This window comes from Canis lupus (genome assembly GCF_048164855.1).
Source record: "Canis lupus baileyi chromosome 16 unlocalized genomic scaffold, mCanLup2.hap1 SUPER_16_unloc_1, whole genome shotgun sequence".
Taxonomy (NCBI): domain Eukaryota; kingdom Metazoa; phylum Chordata; class Mammalia; order Carnivora; family Canidae; genus Canis; species Canis lupus.
In genome coordinates, this window is record NW_027326424.1 from 1,594,884 (window position 1) to 1,612,473 (window position 17,590).

Genomic DNA, 17,590 nt, shown 5'->3' on the forward strand with positions numbered 1-17,590 from the left:
TGGTTCAGTAATTCAGTTAAGATATTTGCAATTTTCAATCCAAACACATATACTGAGGTATAATTAAATCACAATAAAATGGATAATTTTAAATGTTCAGTTTGGTGAGTTTTGACAAATATGTATACCTAACTGCTACCCAAAACCAGTTATACAATTTTTCACTCCAGAAAGTACCCTCCCATCCCTTTCCAGTCCATATCCTCTCCCAACAAAGACGCAACCACTGTCTGACACTTACCACACTTATAGATTGGTTGAACCTGTTCTTGAACTGCACGTAAATAGAACAATACAGTATATACCACTCTCTGTCTGGTTTTTTTGTGTCACATGGAGTTTCTACAAGATACAGTTGAGCTGTTGTATGCATCAGTAATTTGATCCACATGCCAATGGATGAATATACCGCTTTTTATTTATTCATCATCCTGTTGATGGCTAATTGGGTTGCAGATAGCCAACTGGGTTGTATCTTCATATCAATTTAGTGAGCATGGAAATCCTAACAATATCGAGTCTTCCAATCCATGAACTTGGTTATCTTTCCACTTAGTTATTGGGTTTTCTTTACTATCTCTTGACAAGGTTTTGTCATTTCTGGCATAGAGAACTGGTACATAATTCCTTAGATTGAGTTCTGGGTAATTATGATTTTTGATGCTACTGTAAGTAGCATTATTTTAATTTCCAATTGTTCATGGCTAGAATATAAGAATACAATTGAGGAGCGCCTGGGTGGCTCAGGCAGTTGAGCGTCTGCCTTTGGATCAGGTCATGACCCCAGAGTCCTGGGATGGAACCCTGTGTTGGATTTCCTGCTCAGCTGGGAGTCTGCTTCTCCCTCTCCTCCTAGCTTGTACTCTTTCTGTCACTATCTCTGTCTCTCTCAAATAAATAAAAATCCTAAAAAAAAAAAAAAAAAAAGAAAGAAAAAGAAAAAAAAAGAATACAATTGATTTCTGTAGGTTGATCTCAAATCCTGAAATCTTGATAAATTTATGAAGCCTCATAATTTTCCTATGTAGTCTATGGTTCTCTATATATATGTGTCATTTGCATATATTGTTTTAGTTCTTTTCAGATCTTTAAGCTTTCTCAATTTCCTGTTTATCCTTATTGCAACAGCTAGGACTACTATGGCAATATCATATGGAGTGGCTGGTTCTCAATCTCAAGGAAAAAAAGTTTAAGGTTTCACCATTAAGTATGACGGTAGCTGTAGGTTTCTGTAGGTTTATAACAGATGTCCTTAAACAAACTGAAAAAATTCTTTTCGGTTCCTCATTTGCCGAGTACAGCTGCCTGTACTGGGTGTTGAATTTTATCAAGTGCTTTTTTGTTTGTTTGTTTGTTTGTTTGTTTGGCATTTAATGAGATAATCTGATGGGTTTTTTCTTTTAGTCTTTTTGGGTTAATATGGGAAGTTACATTTATCAATTTTCAAATGTTAATATAATCTTACATTCCTAAAATAAACCTCACTTGCTGGATTTCTATTTGGTAATATTTTGTTAAGAATTTTTGTATCTCGGGCAGCCCCAGTGGCTCAGCGGTTTAGCACTGCCTTCAGCCCAGGGCGTGATCCTGAACACCCGGGATCAAGTCCCACGCTGGGCTCCCTGCATGGAGCCTGCTTCTCCCTCTGCCTGTGTCTCTGCCTTTCTCTCTGTGTCTCTCATGAATAAATAAAATCTTAAAAAAAAAAAAAAAAACAGAATTTTTGTATCTCTTGGGGAAATATTGGTTTATAGTTCCCTCTCTCTCTTTATTCAATAATATATATGTCAGTTTTGGTATCAGGTATATGTGGCCTCATAAAATGAATAGGAACTGTTTCCTCCTGCTCTGCTTTCCAAAAGACTTGAACTGGTGCTATTTCTTCTTAAAATGTCTGGCGAACTCACTGGTGGAGCCATGTGGACCTAGAGTCTTTATTCTGGGAAGGCTTTTTATTGAAAAATTGATTTCTTTTTTTTTTTTAATTTTTTTTTCATTTATTTATGATAGTCACACAGAGAGAGAGAGAGAGGCAGAGACATAGGCAGAGGGAGAAGCAGGCTCCATGCACCGGGAGCCTGACGTGGGATTCGATACCGGGTCTCCAGGATCACGCCCTGGGCCAAAGGCAGGCGCTAAACCGCTGTGCCACCCAGGGATCCCCGAAAAATTAATTTCTTTAAGAGATATTGGACTATTTGGATTTTCTGTTTCTTCATTGGGTCAGTTTTGATCATCTTTTTTAAGAAATCTGTCATTCCAGAGTGGAATTTGTATAAAATTATTCGTAGAGTCTCCTTTTAATGTCTATAGAATCTATAATAATGTCTCCTCTTTTCATTCCTTCTATCAGTAATCTGTATGTTCTCTTTTCTCCTTGATCAATCTTATTATTTATCAAATTTATTAATCTTTTCAAAAGGCCAACTTGACACTGCTAATTTTTCTCTATTGTTTGTTTTCTATTTCATTGATTTCCACATTTACTTTTATCAGGTTCTTTCTCTATTTGTTTGTTTTAATGTGCTCTTCCTTTTCTACCTTAAGGCAGAAGCTTAGACCAGTGATTTTCCATCTTCCTTATTTTCTTATAAGAGCATTAAAAGCTACACATTTCTCAAAAAAACCACAAAACACAAAACCTATACATTCCTCTATAGAACAGCTTTTGCTGCTTCCCCCACATTTTAATGTCTAGTTGTTATTATTGTTCAGTTCAAAATATTTTTAATTTCCTTTGTGATTTCTTTTTTGACCCTTGGGTTATTTAGAAATCTAATGTTTCATTTCCAAATATTTAGGGATTTTACAGGCATCTTACTGTTACTGATGCCCAGTTTAATCCTATTGTGATGAGATTTATTGTGTATGGTTTCAATTCTTTTAATATTTATTGATCTTTGTGTTATGGCCCAGTAGATGGTCTCTCTTGATAATTATTCCATATATACTTGAAGTGAGTATACGATCTGGAGTTGTTAAAGTGCTTTATAAATGCCAATTATGACATACACTGATGGACAGCACTATTCAAATCTTTGATGTTTGTTTTTATAAATCATTGATAGGAAACTGTTAAACACTCCATTATGGCTGCGTATTTATTCATTTCTCCCTTCAGTCCATTAACCACTGGCCAATCAGGGTAAAGGGCATACTAGAATTCTTTACATTATTCTTGCACCTCTTCTAGAAGTTTAAAGTAAATGAATGCCTGTCTTCACTAAAGAGAAAACTAAAGCTGATAGTCTCTGATCTAAGTAAGTTTAAAGTCTAAGTTTAGAAGGATTGAACAATACCAATCCAGTGTTTTTTCCAACATTGAATCTAGAAATGTACTACCTATATGCTTCAGAAGGGGAAAACAAGAGTCTCAATGATTAGATAATTTTGTTAAGGTCCCCAAGGCAAGTCAGTACTAGGTGCATGAGCCTTCCTCCAAATTCCTTTGAAATCTGTCATTTGAAAAACTTCCACCCCCAAGATTCTGAGTCTCAATTTAGAAATAGGTACTGGCTAATACTTTTTACTTCCCTCTCTGCATGTCCTCTTTTTATGCTGATGCACACATACAAGTTTCTTATCTTGTGAGTAGTGTGCTTGCTGGTTGCTTCTCCCATAAATATCAGATGATAAGCAACAGTCGCATACCCACCAAAGATTAACCCTCGAAGCCTTATAAGCTCTAACATAAGAACTTAAGGAATAAGAACTTTAGGGTTTTAAACGAGCACAACTGAATCACTAAGAGTCCTCAGAGAGAGAATGAATATCTTTTTAAAAAGGAAAATTTACACGCCATTGCAGTGTTGTGCATACCTGAAGAATCGGCTTTTGTCCAAGTCCATAGAGTGGCATTCTCGTTTGCTGCTGCTAACCTCTGCAGCCTTCACTACATTGGTCCAGTGAATAGGAGCCTTACAGAAAAATACACCCAATCCTTTAGGCCGGGCCTGTAGCCGCCAAGAAGTGAGATGTAAAGGTACAGCAAATGAATCCCCGGGCATGATCGCGGGAAGCACCACAGGCTCTGCCACAGAAAAAAGGGTCAGCATCTTTAGGGAATGGTCTTCCACCCAAAAGTTTGACCCTCTCAAGATAAAGGAAGACCATGGCAAAACTCACTGTCTGGAGCTGATGGGCTATCCAGTCTTAGTTCCATTGGTGTCTCAAGCCTGTTCTTCACAATGAGGGCAGATCGGACAGTGATTACTTTCCGAGCACTGCCCTCCATTGTCACAGCAAAGACCACCCGGACAGGTGGGAGTGAAGAGAACTGCAAAAAACACAGGAATAAAAGTGTCATAGCTGTGCTCTTGAAAAAACACACAAAATACAACAATACCAACCAGAGTGCCTAAATCAAAAGCATCTTATTATTACTAGAACCCTTCAGTGAAATTAGTCATTAAGCCCTAAAACCATTCATCTTTAATAGAAGTGAATATGCTATAGATACACACTGTTAAAACAGCCAATTCTAAACATTTCTAGAAAAACAGATACTCTACTCAGATGTGGTATCACAAAATGTGTCACAAAGAAAAATCAGTCTTAGGCCTCTAGACACATTATAAAGTAACTAAGACCCATAATAACCTATTAAATCTTCCAAACTTCCTGCAATTTGATAAGAAACTGTCTGCTGGAAATTACCCTTCATTCACAATGCCCTTGGGTTCCTACACATCAGCCCTTATATGGAAACTGTGAACGAGGCTTGTTTTCAACTCTACTGGAGGGGAATAAAGATCATCCAAAGCAACTAAACGTTTAGAAACACTGGGGTAGGACTTTGCAGAACATAAAATGATTTACCTTCTGTGGTATTTCTCTCCCAGATTAACATTAAAGTGAGAAACACTCCTTGAACGCTAACAATGGGCTGGATACTGCCCAACACACACAGAAAAACAGAAGGAAGTCTTCTGAGGTTAGAACTTGTCTTTGTAAAATCCAGAGAGTGTGTAAGAAAGAGCTGTCTGTACTGGTATGCCTTTCACAGGAACAATAATTACTTTTTCCCCCTAAATGTCATAAAAATTACTCTCTAGACCCATACACCGCTCGTTGACACGCCTGCAGAAAAAACAACATTTGTTTTTCAAAGGACTTTAAAAATCAAACTTCTCTTTCTCTGCAACTTTTTCAGCTTTGTTCAGTAATTGCTCTTTCACAAACAGGACACCGAGGCTCCAAAACTTAACAGAGTGGAGGGAAATAATTTATTTTTGGTCTTGGGCTACAGCCACTACTTTCTGTTTCCACATGTTCATTCAGACATTCAACACACGTTTCATTCTACTAGCAAATGCCAGGGAAGTTTTTTTTTGTTTTTTAAGTATCAAACTCCACATCAGGTACTCCAAAGAGAAGGTTTCTGCAATTATCATTCTTTGAATGTGTTCAGAACATACTGACAATGCTGTTTTTATGGAGAAACAAATGACACCACATCCAAGCTTTTCCTACTACCAACATTTTTATTAAAACAAACAGTATGTGGAAACCGACCTAATGCACAATAAAACGAAGAGCTCGTTTTGAATCAAGACGTCCATGAAATCCCAGTGAAAAGGCAAACTGTCATTTTCTGGAGGGTATTTAGAGGGACACAATCCCAGCACAAATATCAAAGCTCCCACTGACCTAGCCTAGTAAATCCCCAAGAGAGCCAAAGCCCAAGAATGATTTTAAATCTTGACACTGCTGTCTCTAAGCTTACTTAAAAATCTCACATTTCAAAACTTACTACCATCAGAAAGAAGAAACTATAAGCAAAATTCTGAAGACAGTTTTTTAATATCATCCTCTGATGAGGTTTCTAAAGCTAAATGGAAATAAAACTTACTATTTTTCATTCTTATTTACTTTTACAATCTTGGGACCAAAATCCGGGAAATGCACATAGCTGCATAGGGTTCATTTATATTTTAACTTAAAAGAAAAAACGGGGGAGCCTGGGTGGCTCAGACAGTTTAGCGTCCAACTCTCAATTTTGGTTCAGGTCTTGATCTCCAGGTTGTGAGATCAAGCCCTGCTTTGGGCTCCGCACTAGGTGTGGAGCCTGCTTAAGATGCTCTCTCCCCCTCACCCTCTGTCCCTCCCCACTTCACCCCTCCCCCCACATACTCGCATGCTGTCTCTTTCTCAAAAAAAAAAAAAAAAAAAAAAAAGAAAGAAAGAAAGAAAGAAAAGAAAAAGGAAATAAGAGAAGGGAAACCTGGACCACAACATTTGCATTTTCTCCTCCTCCCCGTAACAGTCTAATATACCAAGTTAGTGAAAATATTTCTTTGAAAGTTCTTATAAAAGGAAGGTAAATTGTTAATAGGAAAGGACAAAGATCAATTCCAATCACACACAGGTCATAAAGTCCTGTGATCACTAGGACATCAATGTATGGTTCAAGTGCAGTGTATATACTCAGTAGACACAGGAAAATCATACTCACATAAACCTGCGGATGAATAATATTCGTTCTGCTGCTTGGGCTGCCAATCTAAGAAAGAATCCAAAAGTCAGAGTCAGCACAGACCTAAGATTACAGGCATCATTAAATTCAATGACAACGTAATTTGCTTGTAAGAATAGGATTTATAAATAATCTTAGTAAAGTATGGTCTGCCATGAAAAGAAAACATCTTATCTTAGAGGATACGAGAAATGTAATACTGATTTTTCAATCATTCCAAATATACAGAATTTCTCCATGACACAACAATACAACAGAAAGGTATCTATCTCTGGGGAGAATTAGTCCTTTCATGACTAGACATAAATTTAGGCAGGAACGTAATCTGGAAAGAAAGTCTCCTTTTCTACGAAACTTAGGGTCCAAGAGAAGAAGAGGAAGGAACAGCGTTCTCTGAGGATATTTTTCATCAATAAAGGGAACACAAGGAAAGCTACGATGTCTTTGCCAATCTGCACTTTCTGACGCATCACTGGCTCCCCAGTAAGGAATGTAATCCTACAAAGTATGGCTAAGCAGTGGGTGAGAGCGCCCATGACCACTACAGCAGCCAGGATGCCAGCCTCCACCTGCGCGTTCCAGACAGGGAGGCCGCCTGCGTCTCTCCTCAGGTAGGCCCTCAACCCCTAACTGCAGGCTGGGGTAACATTAGGGCAAGGGTGTGTGAAAGGGTGTGTGATCAGAAAATGAGTAACAGTGGACATTGGTCTTTATGCCAGAAAGCAGAATTTGGAGACAAGAGCTAGAAGGATCAAGGAACAGCATTACAAGAAATATAAAGAATATCGTATACAAAGGAAGCATGACAATATGCGGAAGTAGAGCCAACACATGTTTGGCAGATTAGTAAACTGCCAATTGGGCCAACTGAGTATGAAATGGGTCTGCACAGGTGAGGTAGTATGTGTTAACACTAATTTTCTATCTTTTTTTCTACTGAAATTAACCACTGGTGGCTGACCTATGTAGCAACTATGAATCCCTATGCCTGACCCCAAATAATCTTGTGTCTTCTTCCTAGAGCCAGGGGAAATGAGGAACAAGACAATTTCACCAGAGCGAGGTTACAGGCTGAAGTGTCCTAGTCTCTGGCTTTAAGGGCACATGGCTGGGGCAAGATTGTGCCCTAAAACACCAATTTTAGAGCCACACACCGTAGAGGAAGATGAATTCTTATCGGGTGCTGCATAGCGGAAAAATGTCCCCACTTTGTCCACGGACACCGGGCTCACTTGCTCCCAGCCGTTCACTCTCACTTGCAGCTGATGAATCCGGAGGTCGTGGGTGTGTCTATGAGGCAGAACAGGGGAAAGGATGTTAAGCATGATCTTAAAAAGGGAAGGAAAGTAGAAGCAAAGAGTCAAATCTGATTTACTATATAACGATATAAAAATCCCCTTGGCTAAGCCTTTTGGTGGTTACCTAATGCAAGAAAAATCAAGAGAATATTTTAACTGGGTGTTATACTTAAAACAAACGTGCAAGATCTGTAAAGCCCGAGCAAGACTGGCATTTACCCTCCCTTTGTACAAACTCTGCAAATCCTGCGCACATGCCGGGGTCCTTTCCGCACGCCACCCCCACCCCCACCTCTATAAAATAATGACGTCAGCTAAAAGCATTCCAGTGGGCCAGTAAAAGTGTTGTACCAGCAATTTCATCATATAACCACACTCTCGGAAATGCATAAAATGACATTTTCTTCTTGGTTCCCTTGTTGAAAATCCTACATCTCTCAGAACCCCACTCGGTTGTTTGGCTTCAGTCCTATACGCCTACAGACAGGTTATGAGAGACGAAGCCCTCAGAGCTTTAGGGCTGAAGTGCTCGGCTGAAATTGGAGCAGAAGGCAGCGGGCAGAACGGGAGGAACAGGAGGAAATTGCACATTTAATTCTATTTTAGATTTTGCCTAATTCAAGCCAGAAGCCCAAAATGGGGAACTGGATTTAAGGCTGACAGGAAAGGGGGAGGGAAGGAGTGGGGCACCGTGTGCCAAGGAGGGAAAAGCCAGAGAAGGCATTTATTTTGATGAATTCAAGCAGAACAGTGGGACTTAAAATGGGTTACTAGACATGTATGCTAAAACGGAAATGACAAAGAGGTCAAACCCTTCCTGACGCAACGGAGGCAGTGCTGATGAAGAAATACAGCCAGCAGTTCTATAATTAGCTTCTCCAGGAACTTTGTGGAACAGGAACACGCTTACCACTCATCCCTGGAAATTCTGTTGTGGCTCCAGGTACGTGTGCCCAGCACGGTGACTGTATAAACTATTCTTCCTATGTAATCACTGGGAGGCCCACAAGTGCGGGACGCTGGCCACTAGAGAATCATGTGTGCTGGTCCGAGCTGTGCGCAAGGAAGAGCTGTTTCACTTGGGAGCAGCTTTGCACACAAAGACTTAAAGCGTCATGAAAGCATAAGGCCAGACGGCCGAAGCCGAGCTCTGATACTTCAGCTCTGCTTGACAATGGATAGGAGGCTCACATGCAAGTGTCTCACCCTATCGCCATCCACTGGATTGCCCTTCCCCTTAAACATGTCTGCAAAAAAGGCATTTTAGGACCTCTCATAACCAGACAGACCTTCTTTCGTGTTTAGTCCAATCCTTTGCCTGGCTGTTTCAACAGTGACCAACTGGCAGTCTCCCTCGATGAGTCACTGTTATCCTCTTAGAATCAGAATTTCTTAGCATGACTGGCCCTGCTGCCTGAACCCACCTGCTTGCTGAAAGTGCTATGTAGCACACGCACATCTTAAAACCAAAATCAACATGCTTTGACAACCTTTTAAGAATAGCATGTCATTCCAGTTATGAGGTGAGCAAGTCACGAGGAGAAAAGGTACAGCATGAGGAATACAGTCGGTGGCACTGTAATAGTGCTGCAGGGTGACAGGCAGTAGTCACACTTGCAGCAAACATAGGATAATGTAGAGCTGCCACACCACTATGTTGTATACCTGAAACTAATGTAACATTGTGTGTCAACCATAGTAACGTTCAAATAAAGTAAAAACATAAGAAACCATGTCGCCACTACATCCTGAAAACCAGGCTTGTATACAACTTGAGTGAACTTGAGTGTCGTCATCTGCACATCCCTCAAATTAGGGGCAACACACTGGCCATCATCCCTCATGTCAAATAAAGGGACTGTTAATGAAAGAAGTGTATTCCCAAGATAGCAGAAGGAAACACTGGTTTTCTAAATAGCTTTTCAAAACCAAACATTAAAATCATTAACAAAGGCAAGGGAAAGGGCAAAATACTAGGGACAATCTCTTGTAATAGAGAGATCTACCCAGTATATTTTGGGGGGAGGAAAAGAATGAACCACACCTTACCTGTGTCTTAGCTTTCCTCTTGCTTCGAATTCAAAGGGAATCTCTTCGCCCGTGAGAACTTCCCGCCACTCACTAACATTGTGAGCATCATCAAGAAATGTTCCATTCCCTTCTGGGACGAGCCCTGGACTCCCACTGTGGGACAGCGCAGCCCTGGAACCAAATCACACAACACCAGCTTGGCCGTCTTTCTCTCTCAACTCCCTCTCACCCGGAGCTCCATGCTGGGGGTGCAGAAGCCCCTCCTGGACCTCAATCCCCATCAGAAGCCCAGGGAGCCTGGCTACCAGGATGACCTAAGAGGTAACTGCAGTCATCTCTGGGACAATCACAGCCTCAGTAAAGCTTGAGAAACAGCTGAAAGCTAACACTGCTCCACCACTTACTCCAGCAAGCGAGTGAGTCCAGTACATATCGGGACGTAAATACAGGTAAACACAGTCAGGAGTTTTAAAAAGTAGTTTTTAAGTTACTATCTGGAATGTAACAGACCTAAACTGCTTTAAAAAAAAAAAAAAAAACACCTCCTCAGGGGCATTACCATACTTAGTGGAAGCAGGAGAAATGTGGCTTCAAATTGGCCAATTCTGTTATTTACTTCATGCACCTCTCATTCCCTAAACTGGAAAGATCAGCATGTACCCCGAGGGTAGAGCCAAGGTCTAGGCAGGCAGGCAGCTGATAGAGAACATCCTCACTAGGCCCAGGTAAATGCTCTTTTGTTCTCCAAACTCCACCCACTTCCATCTGCCATGAACTGTTTTAGGTTTGAAGATAATTCTTGGTGAGGATAATATGGGAGGTGTTTTCAAAGCTGTCTTGGAAGAAAAGTGCAGGATGTTTGGTTTAACTACCACATACAGCTTCTTTTAAAAGGGGGTAGTGGTGAGAACGGAGGAGAAAAGATGGGATGACTTTTCCTTCCCACTTCCTACTCACATCCTTAATTTGCTTGACTTTTAGCTTAAACATAATGTGACCCCAGGGTCAGGGTCATAATTGGGACATTTCAGACTTGAGATCTACTTCTCTGGCTGCAGATTCCACCTCTGTCATAAATTTCAACAAGACGGCAAGTTATTAATTCAACTATAATCCTAAGAGCTTCTTGAAGGGGCCCACCTTGTGCTGGGCTGGCACTCAGGAGCCTTTGGTGGCAGAGACGGCTCAGGGTGACCTATTCGGCGTGCCTTACCTGGTGGGTGTGGTGGTCAGGGTGGCAAACCACAAAGTGCAGCCCGTGTGGTTCCTCAGAGCAAAAGGGACGAATGGTTGCCGGCGCTTGGGGGTCTTCACCTCTGCTACAGGCAAACAGAGGAAGGCTGTTAGCACAGGCCTCTCCGTGCGTGGCAGAGACCCTCCCCAGACCCACGCGCAGTGCCCCGACTGCCTCTCCTGCAGAGGGGCGGATGGTGGCGGCCACAGACACGGCGCCGCCACAGGTGTCAGTGGGACATATGGGATCTCCAAGTTGTCTGCTGTCTGCTACATGGTGGCGGTCCCTGCACCAGCTAGCTGTGATGTGGGACTACTCCCAGCCCCCAATCCTCCCACGATTCTAGTGAACCTTACCTCAGGAGAGCTAACCTCAACCAGGCCCTAACTGGCTGCTATCAGCAGAGGGAGATGGACCCCCACAAGCCCCGAGGAATATATTCTCAGCGAGTGACCCCAACCATAGCAAGATACAGTGCACATACACACTCACACTTTGTCCAAAACGCCTGCCCGTTAACAGCCTCCCTTTCCATAAAAGCTATACTTCTGTCATGTTATGCATATTTTAACAAAAGAAAGAACACGTTTTTCAGGAACACGTGGTGGGCTCAGTGGTTGAGCATCTGCCTTCAGCCCAGGGCGTGATCCTGGAATCCTAGGATCCCCGCAGGGAGCCTGCTCCTCTCTGCCTGTGTCTCTGCATCTCTCATTCTGTGTCTCTCATAAATAAATAATAAAATCTTTAAAAAACCACTCTTTTTTATTCTCTTAAACTAATACTTTCTTCCCCTTCCCTGGAGGATCAGAAGTATAGTATCCAAAAACTTTTTAAATGAAATTTTAAGCTCATTTTTTAACATAGATACCACCACTGTCTGCTACTAGGTAGGAACTAGGGCTTCTACAAAAGGGGCATAAAGTAGGGTTTCTTTTCATAAAATCGCTTCTAATCAGGGAAACTGGAAAGAAACACTGACTGATCCAAAACTGCAAGTAACCAAATCCCAGAGACCTGACTATAACCATTCTAAGAAAACAGAGAAGCAAGAGACCATGCGGCCAGAAATGGGTTTCCAGCATCCAGGCTGCCTTGAGATCCTTCTGCCGGCACCACTGCCCGGCCATGAGGTATGACACGGCTCCTCTTACCAAGGTCCCGTGGGTCGGTGGGTCACACTGAGAGCAGGTGGAGACAGAACCCCAAAGGCACCGGCCATGCGCTCACGCCTCACGGGCACCACCCACAAACTGTGCGCCCAGCTTTAAAGCGCAAGGACAGGCTGAGCAACACCGGGACCCAGTGGTCCACAGCCATGCAAAATGACATCTAAAGGTGACCACAACTGCCCGACGAGAACTCTAGAGCAAAATTAAACACACCTTACAGGTCCACATGTTTCCTGTCAGCAAAACAAGAAGGTAAACTGCAACAGACCCTGCCTTCTCCCACCGCCAGAATAAGGCCTGGGCCAGGACCATAAAAGTCAGGAACTGGCTTTTAAAAAGTAATCACTTTCTTTTCTTCTCCTTTGTGCCTCCTAAAGTTTTCAGAAGCTAGTACTATAAATGCTGCAAAAACAAGCAATTTCAAGCTAAGGCAAGTTCTGTTTTGCTAAGGACAATGGCTCAAGGGAATCTGAGAAATGGTGATCCGATAAAACAAACATGTGATCTGCAGGGTGTCCCTACAATTCTGTGGTTAGTCTTTAGAGATACCCCACATACTTCCGATGATAATCTCCTAGAACATCTCATGGAAAACCACCTAGAATAGACCCATTTCTCATGCCAATGACTTCACTTGGTTCGCAAGGTTGGCTTTTAAAAAAAAAAAATGACATCAAGTACAAAATCAAGGAGTAGCTGTGAGGCTGGTGACAAGAGCAGAGGGGGAGTAAAAGATTTAAGAGCTGTCTGCAGGGTAAACAGGGCTTATTGTGCCACCTTGAAAGGCACCTCCCTCTCCAGGAGTGCATGAGAAAGCTGCTTTATTACAGCAGATAAAGGACCCAGGAGGAAAAGAAGCCAGATGTGCTTTCATATCCCACTGTGAGCCAGACTGTAAGTTTCCATTTGCAAATTAGATTTAAAAAGAACAGGTGGCAAATTGCTTTGATCACACTGCAATACAGGAGAAAGTGCTAGGCGTCCATATAAAGACAGTCACAAGTATGTCACTCTGGAATGAAGCAGCCGGGGTCAGCACACTGCTTAGGTCCCCAAGCTTCGTGGGTTGATCACACCCACCAGCACAGACCGCAGCAGCGCGCGCCTCTGAGAATAACTAACATGCAGTGCTCACGAATCCAAACCCGACACCAGGGGACAAATCCGACACCTCCCACACTGGAGCCCGAGTCAACTGCATACTTGTCTTTGGCACAGCACCAGGGAACAACATTCCCAAGTCCATCCAAGAGAGCAGTATTCCCTGGTGGCCCCAGAAAATCTGCCTCTAGTGAGCAGACCTCATTCCTTGATAGGCCAAGAGAATAGAGGGCTCCTCAAGTCCAACTTGGGTTTCAGACAGCTGAGGGAATTGCTACCCTGCTGGGCTGGTTTCACAGAGCAATGTGGCCCTTATAAACAGTGCAGGTCTCCACGCCATGTAAGCGTCCAGTCTATCAGAAAGGACCTGGTTTGTAAATCATAAGAAACAGATTAAAGTCCCAGGCCTGCTACCAGCTGGTCATGTGAACAAAGGCAAATTACTCCGTCTCCCTCATCAGGAAGGCGCCCAGGCTACTTAGCCTGAAAGATTAAATAACAGATGCAGAAAAGCTGAGCGTCTAAATCTATTAATAAATGAAGATGGGATCACAGGCTTCCTTTGTGAACCCTCCCCCTCCACATCCATCTTGGTAAAACCTTGCAGGAAAGACCCTTGTACTGCCTCCATGTATGAACATCCCTGTTCCAAACTCCTGGTAGAGGAAGCTCAAACGGTCTTTTTTACACAATATATCATGACCCTGGCAGGACCTGGTGTTTGCCAAGTACAGACATAAATCATTCCGATTAAATCACACTCCTTCAAACAAGTGAAGGAATGAACATCGTGGGATTCCCATTCCTGGAGGTTTAAGGTGTTCTCTATCATATTGACTTCTTAGTCAAATTCTTGGAAACTTAAAGGGTCAGAGACAGAAATGAGGCACATTTCATTTCCTATCTCTGAAGCACTTCAATTTATAGCTAAAGAAACCAAGGTTTGTGTCTTTGCAAATATTTACTGGTAAATTTTTTCTTAGCTCAATTCCTGGTCACGGCAGCTTCTACTCCACAGAGCCCCTTGCATCGCTGTAAGAATAAATGTTCACTAAGGATTCTATAAACAAAGACCTGCAGCACTGCCTGAGGGAGGGTGGCTTTCCTCCATTTTCTTATTTTTCAAAAAGAGAAATCACCCCAGACACTGGGTATTTCTGCACCATATACCATGGAGTTGATTCCACAGCGTGGAGAGTTAGGAGAGAGGGAAGACGCACATCACCTGCTCCTGATAAAAGGTGTCACTCTATTCATCAGTCTGAAGTGGTCTTCCTTGCTATTAAAGCAGAGTACTAGATCCCTGGGTGGCGCAGCGGTTTGGCGCCTGCCTTTGGCCCAGGGCGCGATCCTGGAGACCCGGGATCAAATCCCACGTCAGGCTCCCGGTGCATGGAGCGTGCTTCTCCCTCTGCCTATGTCTCTGCCTCTCTCTCTCTCTCTATGTGACTATCATAAATAAATAAAATAAAATAAATTAAAAAAAAAATAAAGCAGAGTACTCAAACCTGGGATATCCCATTCAGCTCCCATTCACAGAAATTTAGTGTACAAGGCAGTTCTTCAAATAGGAAAATAAAACAAGCCCTCGCTTGGCTATACTGTACCTCTAGCATAGATCTGGTGCTCTAGGTTAGTCAGACTGGCTGTACTCCTAGTTCTAAGGTAGACAAGGGGGAGGCCTGGTAGACAGGAAAGACAAAGTTAGAGGGTAAGAATAAATAAAGCGAATAAGAAGACCCACTTCCAAAACATAAGCACAAAAAGAGTACATTATAAAAATAGCGAGCATCATGCAGTTACAGGATCGTTCCCTTCACTGATTGCTAAGAGCTAAGAAAGTATTGACAAAGTGAGCAAGATATTTTTATGCTGGCTTTTACTGTGGAGGATGTGTCACAGTAGCATGCTCCTGTTTTTCTGGACTAGGGAAAGAAAACATCGTCAAGATTCTCTTTAACAGAAATGACAAGCCTTTTGAGGACTTTTCACTTAAAGTATGTATGCTCTTAAATGGCATGGAAAAGTTACCAAGACCGACCAGCACAGACGAGGGTGGCAGTGGCTCCATCCCAATTTGGAAAGGCAGTGGCAGCAGAATGCTAATCCCCCAGAGGTTTCGAAATTTCAAGGGAAAGAGTCAATGTGCATTCCAAGTTTAAACAGTCTCCACCAAGGGGTTACCTCATAGTATTACTTAGATTATAAATTAAACATGGAAGTTTTTAGAACACTTACATTTGGTATTTCCATTAAATGTCCTTTGAGTACAAAACTACTGAACTTTCTAAGGTGCTGTGCCACCCAGCGGTTGAACGTCTGCCTCCGGCTCAGGGCGTGACCCTGGGTCCTGGGATAGAGTCCCACATCGGGCTCCCTGCAGGGAGCCTGCCTCTCAAAAAAAAAAAAAAGAATCTCTCTTTCAAGGGATCATTTTGAAGCTGGCCTGAATGAAATGCACAAATTTGTGGGGACTGTAACTAAATGTTCATCAACAGGAACTGAAAGATGTGATCGGTTCAACAAGGTGCAAGTCTACTGACTTTCGAAACAAATTCCCCACAGTTAATTTAGTAGACCTGTTAAAAGAATACAATCTCATCTGTCACATGTGGTGTTGCCCAGGAACATTCAACAGGAAAGGAGATTTGGAAATTCAGGTATATTCACTTATGTCTAATTTAAAAGATATACCCCTGCAGCCTAGGTAACCATAAAAATCTATAGGTAAATAAAAATCCAGCTTTAATTTGGTATTGGCATTCAACACAGATAAGGCAGCTTATTAACTACAAAGAAAGAGGAGAAAATTTTTTTTTTTAAAGGTGGAGGGGTGGAGACAAAGAAAATCCTTCAGCAGAATCCTGAAGATTAGGCCTTCCTTATGTTTACACTGAGTCTGTATCTCAATCCCCTTGTATGCAACATACTCTCTAGGACACACTGCATATTACAAAGGTTATACAGAGTCTTCTGGGTAGACTGTACATTCTTTTAACACACAAATTGGGAAGGTTAGAGGAGGAGCCAGAATTGAAGCTGATGATATCTGAAAAGCCCTGGCTCCTGAGCAATGACCTGGAGACTCAGAAGCAACGGCCTGGGAATACAGAGAACAAACGTAGCTGACATTTCCTTGTCCTCCTTCTGGAAGTGCAAGGCAGACGGTCCACTTCTACACCCTGAGGACAGACGCACCAGTTCAAATACTTCATAAACTCAGAAAATCCATCTTCCCGTGACATGTTTGCAGACCAGAGGGAATATTTAAGCATTTGTGAGCTATGTGAAGTCCAGCCAAGACTCCCCAAAGAAACCACCCGGACAGAGCTAGGCTGAGTTGAATTTGGAGGACAATGGCTTGTGGAGAAATGAAGGGCCACATGGTTAGCCGCCACAGTACCCCCTGCTCTAAGGAAATCAGAGCTCCATGGTAGGGCATTAAATAAGGAAAGAAAACATCGTTAAGAGAGAACAAACGGACTGCTCATTCTTCAAAAGGCTGGGCATTCAATTCTTTTCTGCTTTATGAACAATACGGAGCCCTCCTTTTAACAATTTCTTCCATATGGGCTCCTGCCGGTCCTCCCTTCAAGAATATATCCACACTCTGCACCTCTAGATTTAGAAAGCTGAAAAGACAGTTTGTAATATCCAATCAGAAAGTCCAAATCAACTGGGAAGTTTTGCCAAGTTAAACACACCAACCAGTGGCTGATCTTGCTGTGTTTCAGAAGTACCAGCTCGTATGCAATGTTACTAGAATTTAGAAAACTATCGCAGATCTTTTCTCTCCCACAAAGGGGGAATTAGAGCCCATATTAAAAGTTCAGTACCTTGTGCCAGAAAAGTGTCTCCTGCAAAGATTAGAATAGAACTACACAAGACAGAATATCCTACAGGTTGCTTTTTGTTTTGTTTTGTTTTCACAGAAAATGATGATTCTATTTGGATTTCTCAATGAAACATGGCTGTGTTGGTCAACTGTGATTTAGTCAGACATTTGTAGAGAAAAATCTTACTTTGTCCAAAGCATGGAGGATCCACTGAAGAGCCCATCCAGTCTTCTGCTGAGGTTGAATCTATTTCCTTGTCCTGTTTACAGTAATCTGCCATCCACGATTCCTTGGTACTTACATACTGGTCTAGAAAGAATTCCCCAAAGATATTAAGAACGGAAATAGAAAAGATTGAGGGTTTGAGTCAAATAATTTCAATTCAGCAAAACAAGCTTTTGTTGAATGCCTTACTGCGTGCTCGGCGCTATGCTAGGTTCTCAGAA

At 42.2% G+C, this 17,590-nt stretch overlaps 1 protein-coding gene across 8 annotated transcripts in view; it reads right to left on the bottom strand.

Annotated features, from left to right (window-relative positions):
- The window catches only part of LOC140629521 (intermembrane lipid transfer protein VPS13D-like), a 245,136-nt gene that overhangs the window by 140,102 nt on the left and 87,444 nt on the right, over positions 1 to 17,590 (bottom strand). For 5 of the 8 annotated variants that reach the window (XR_012027379.1, XM_072819040.1, XM_072819047.1 and 2 more), the window contains 8 exons: positions 17,331 to 17,453; positions 14,916 to 14,990; positions 11,018 to 11,123; positions 9,823 to 9,975; positions 7,630 to 7,765; positions 6,455 to 6,502; positions 4,126 to 4,276; positions 3,820 to 4,030 (listed from right to left, as the gene is read on the bottom strand). Coding sequence is in view for 7 of the 8 variants with exons in the window: in XM_072819040.1 (XP_072675141.1) it covers positions 3,820 to 4,030; positions 4,126 to 4,276; positions 6,455 to 6,502; positions 7,630 to 7,765; positions 9,823 to 9,975; positions 11,018 to 11,123; positions 14,916 to 14,990; positions 17,331 to 17,453 (1,003 nt within the window). In the remaining variant the exon portion in view is untranslated. The remainder of the gene's footprint in view (positions 1 to 3,819; positions 4,031 to 4,125; positions 4,277 to 6,454; positions 6,503 to 7,629; positions 7,766 to 9,822; positions 9,976 to 11,017; positions 11,124 to 14,915; positions 14,991 to 17,330; positions 17,454 to 17,590) is intronic. The other 3 variants (XM_072819041.1, XM_072819044.1, XM_072819043.1) reach the window with 3 other exon arrangements.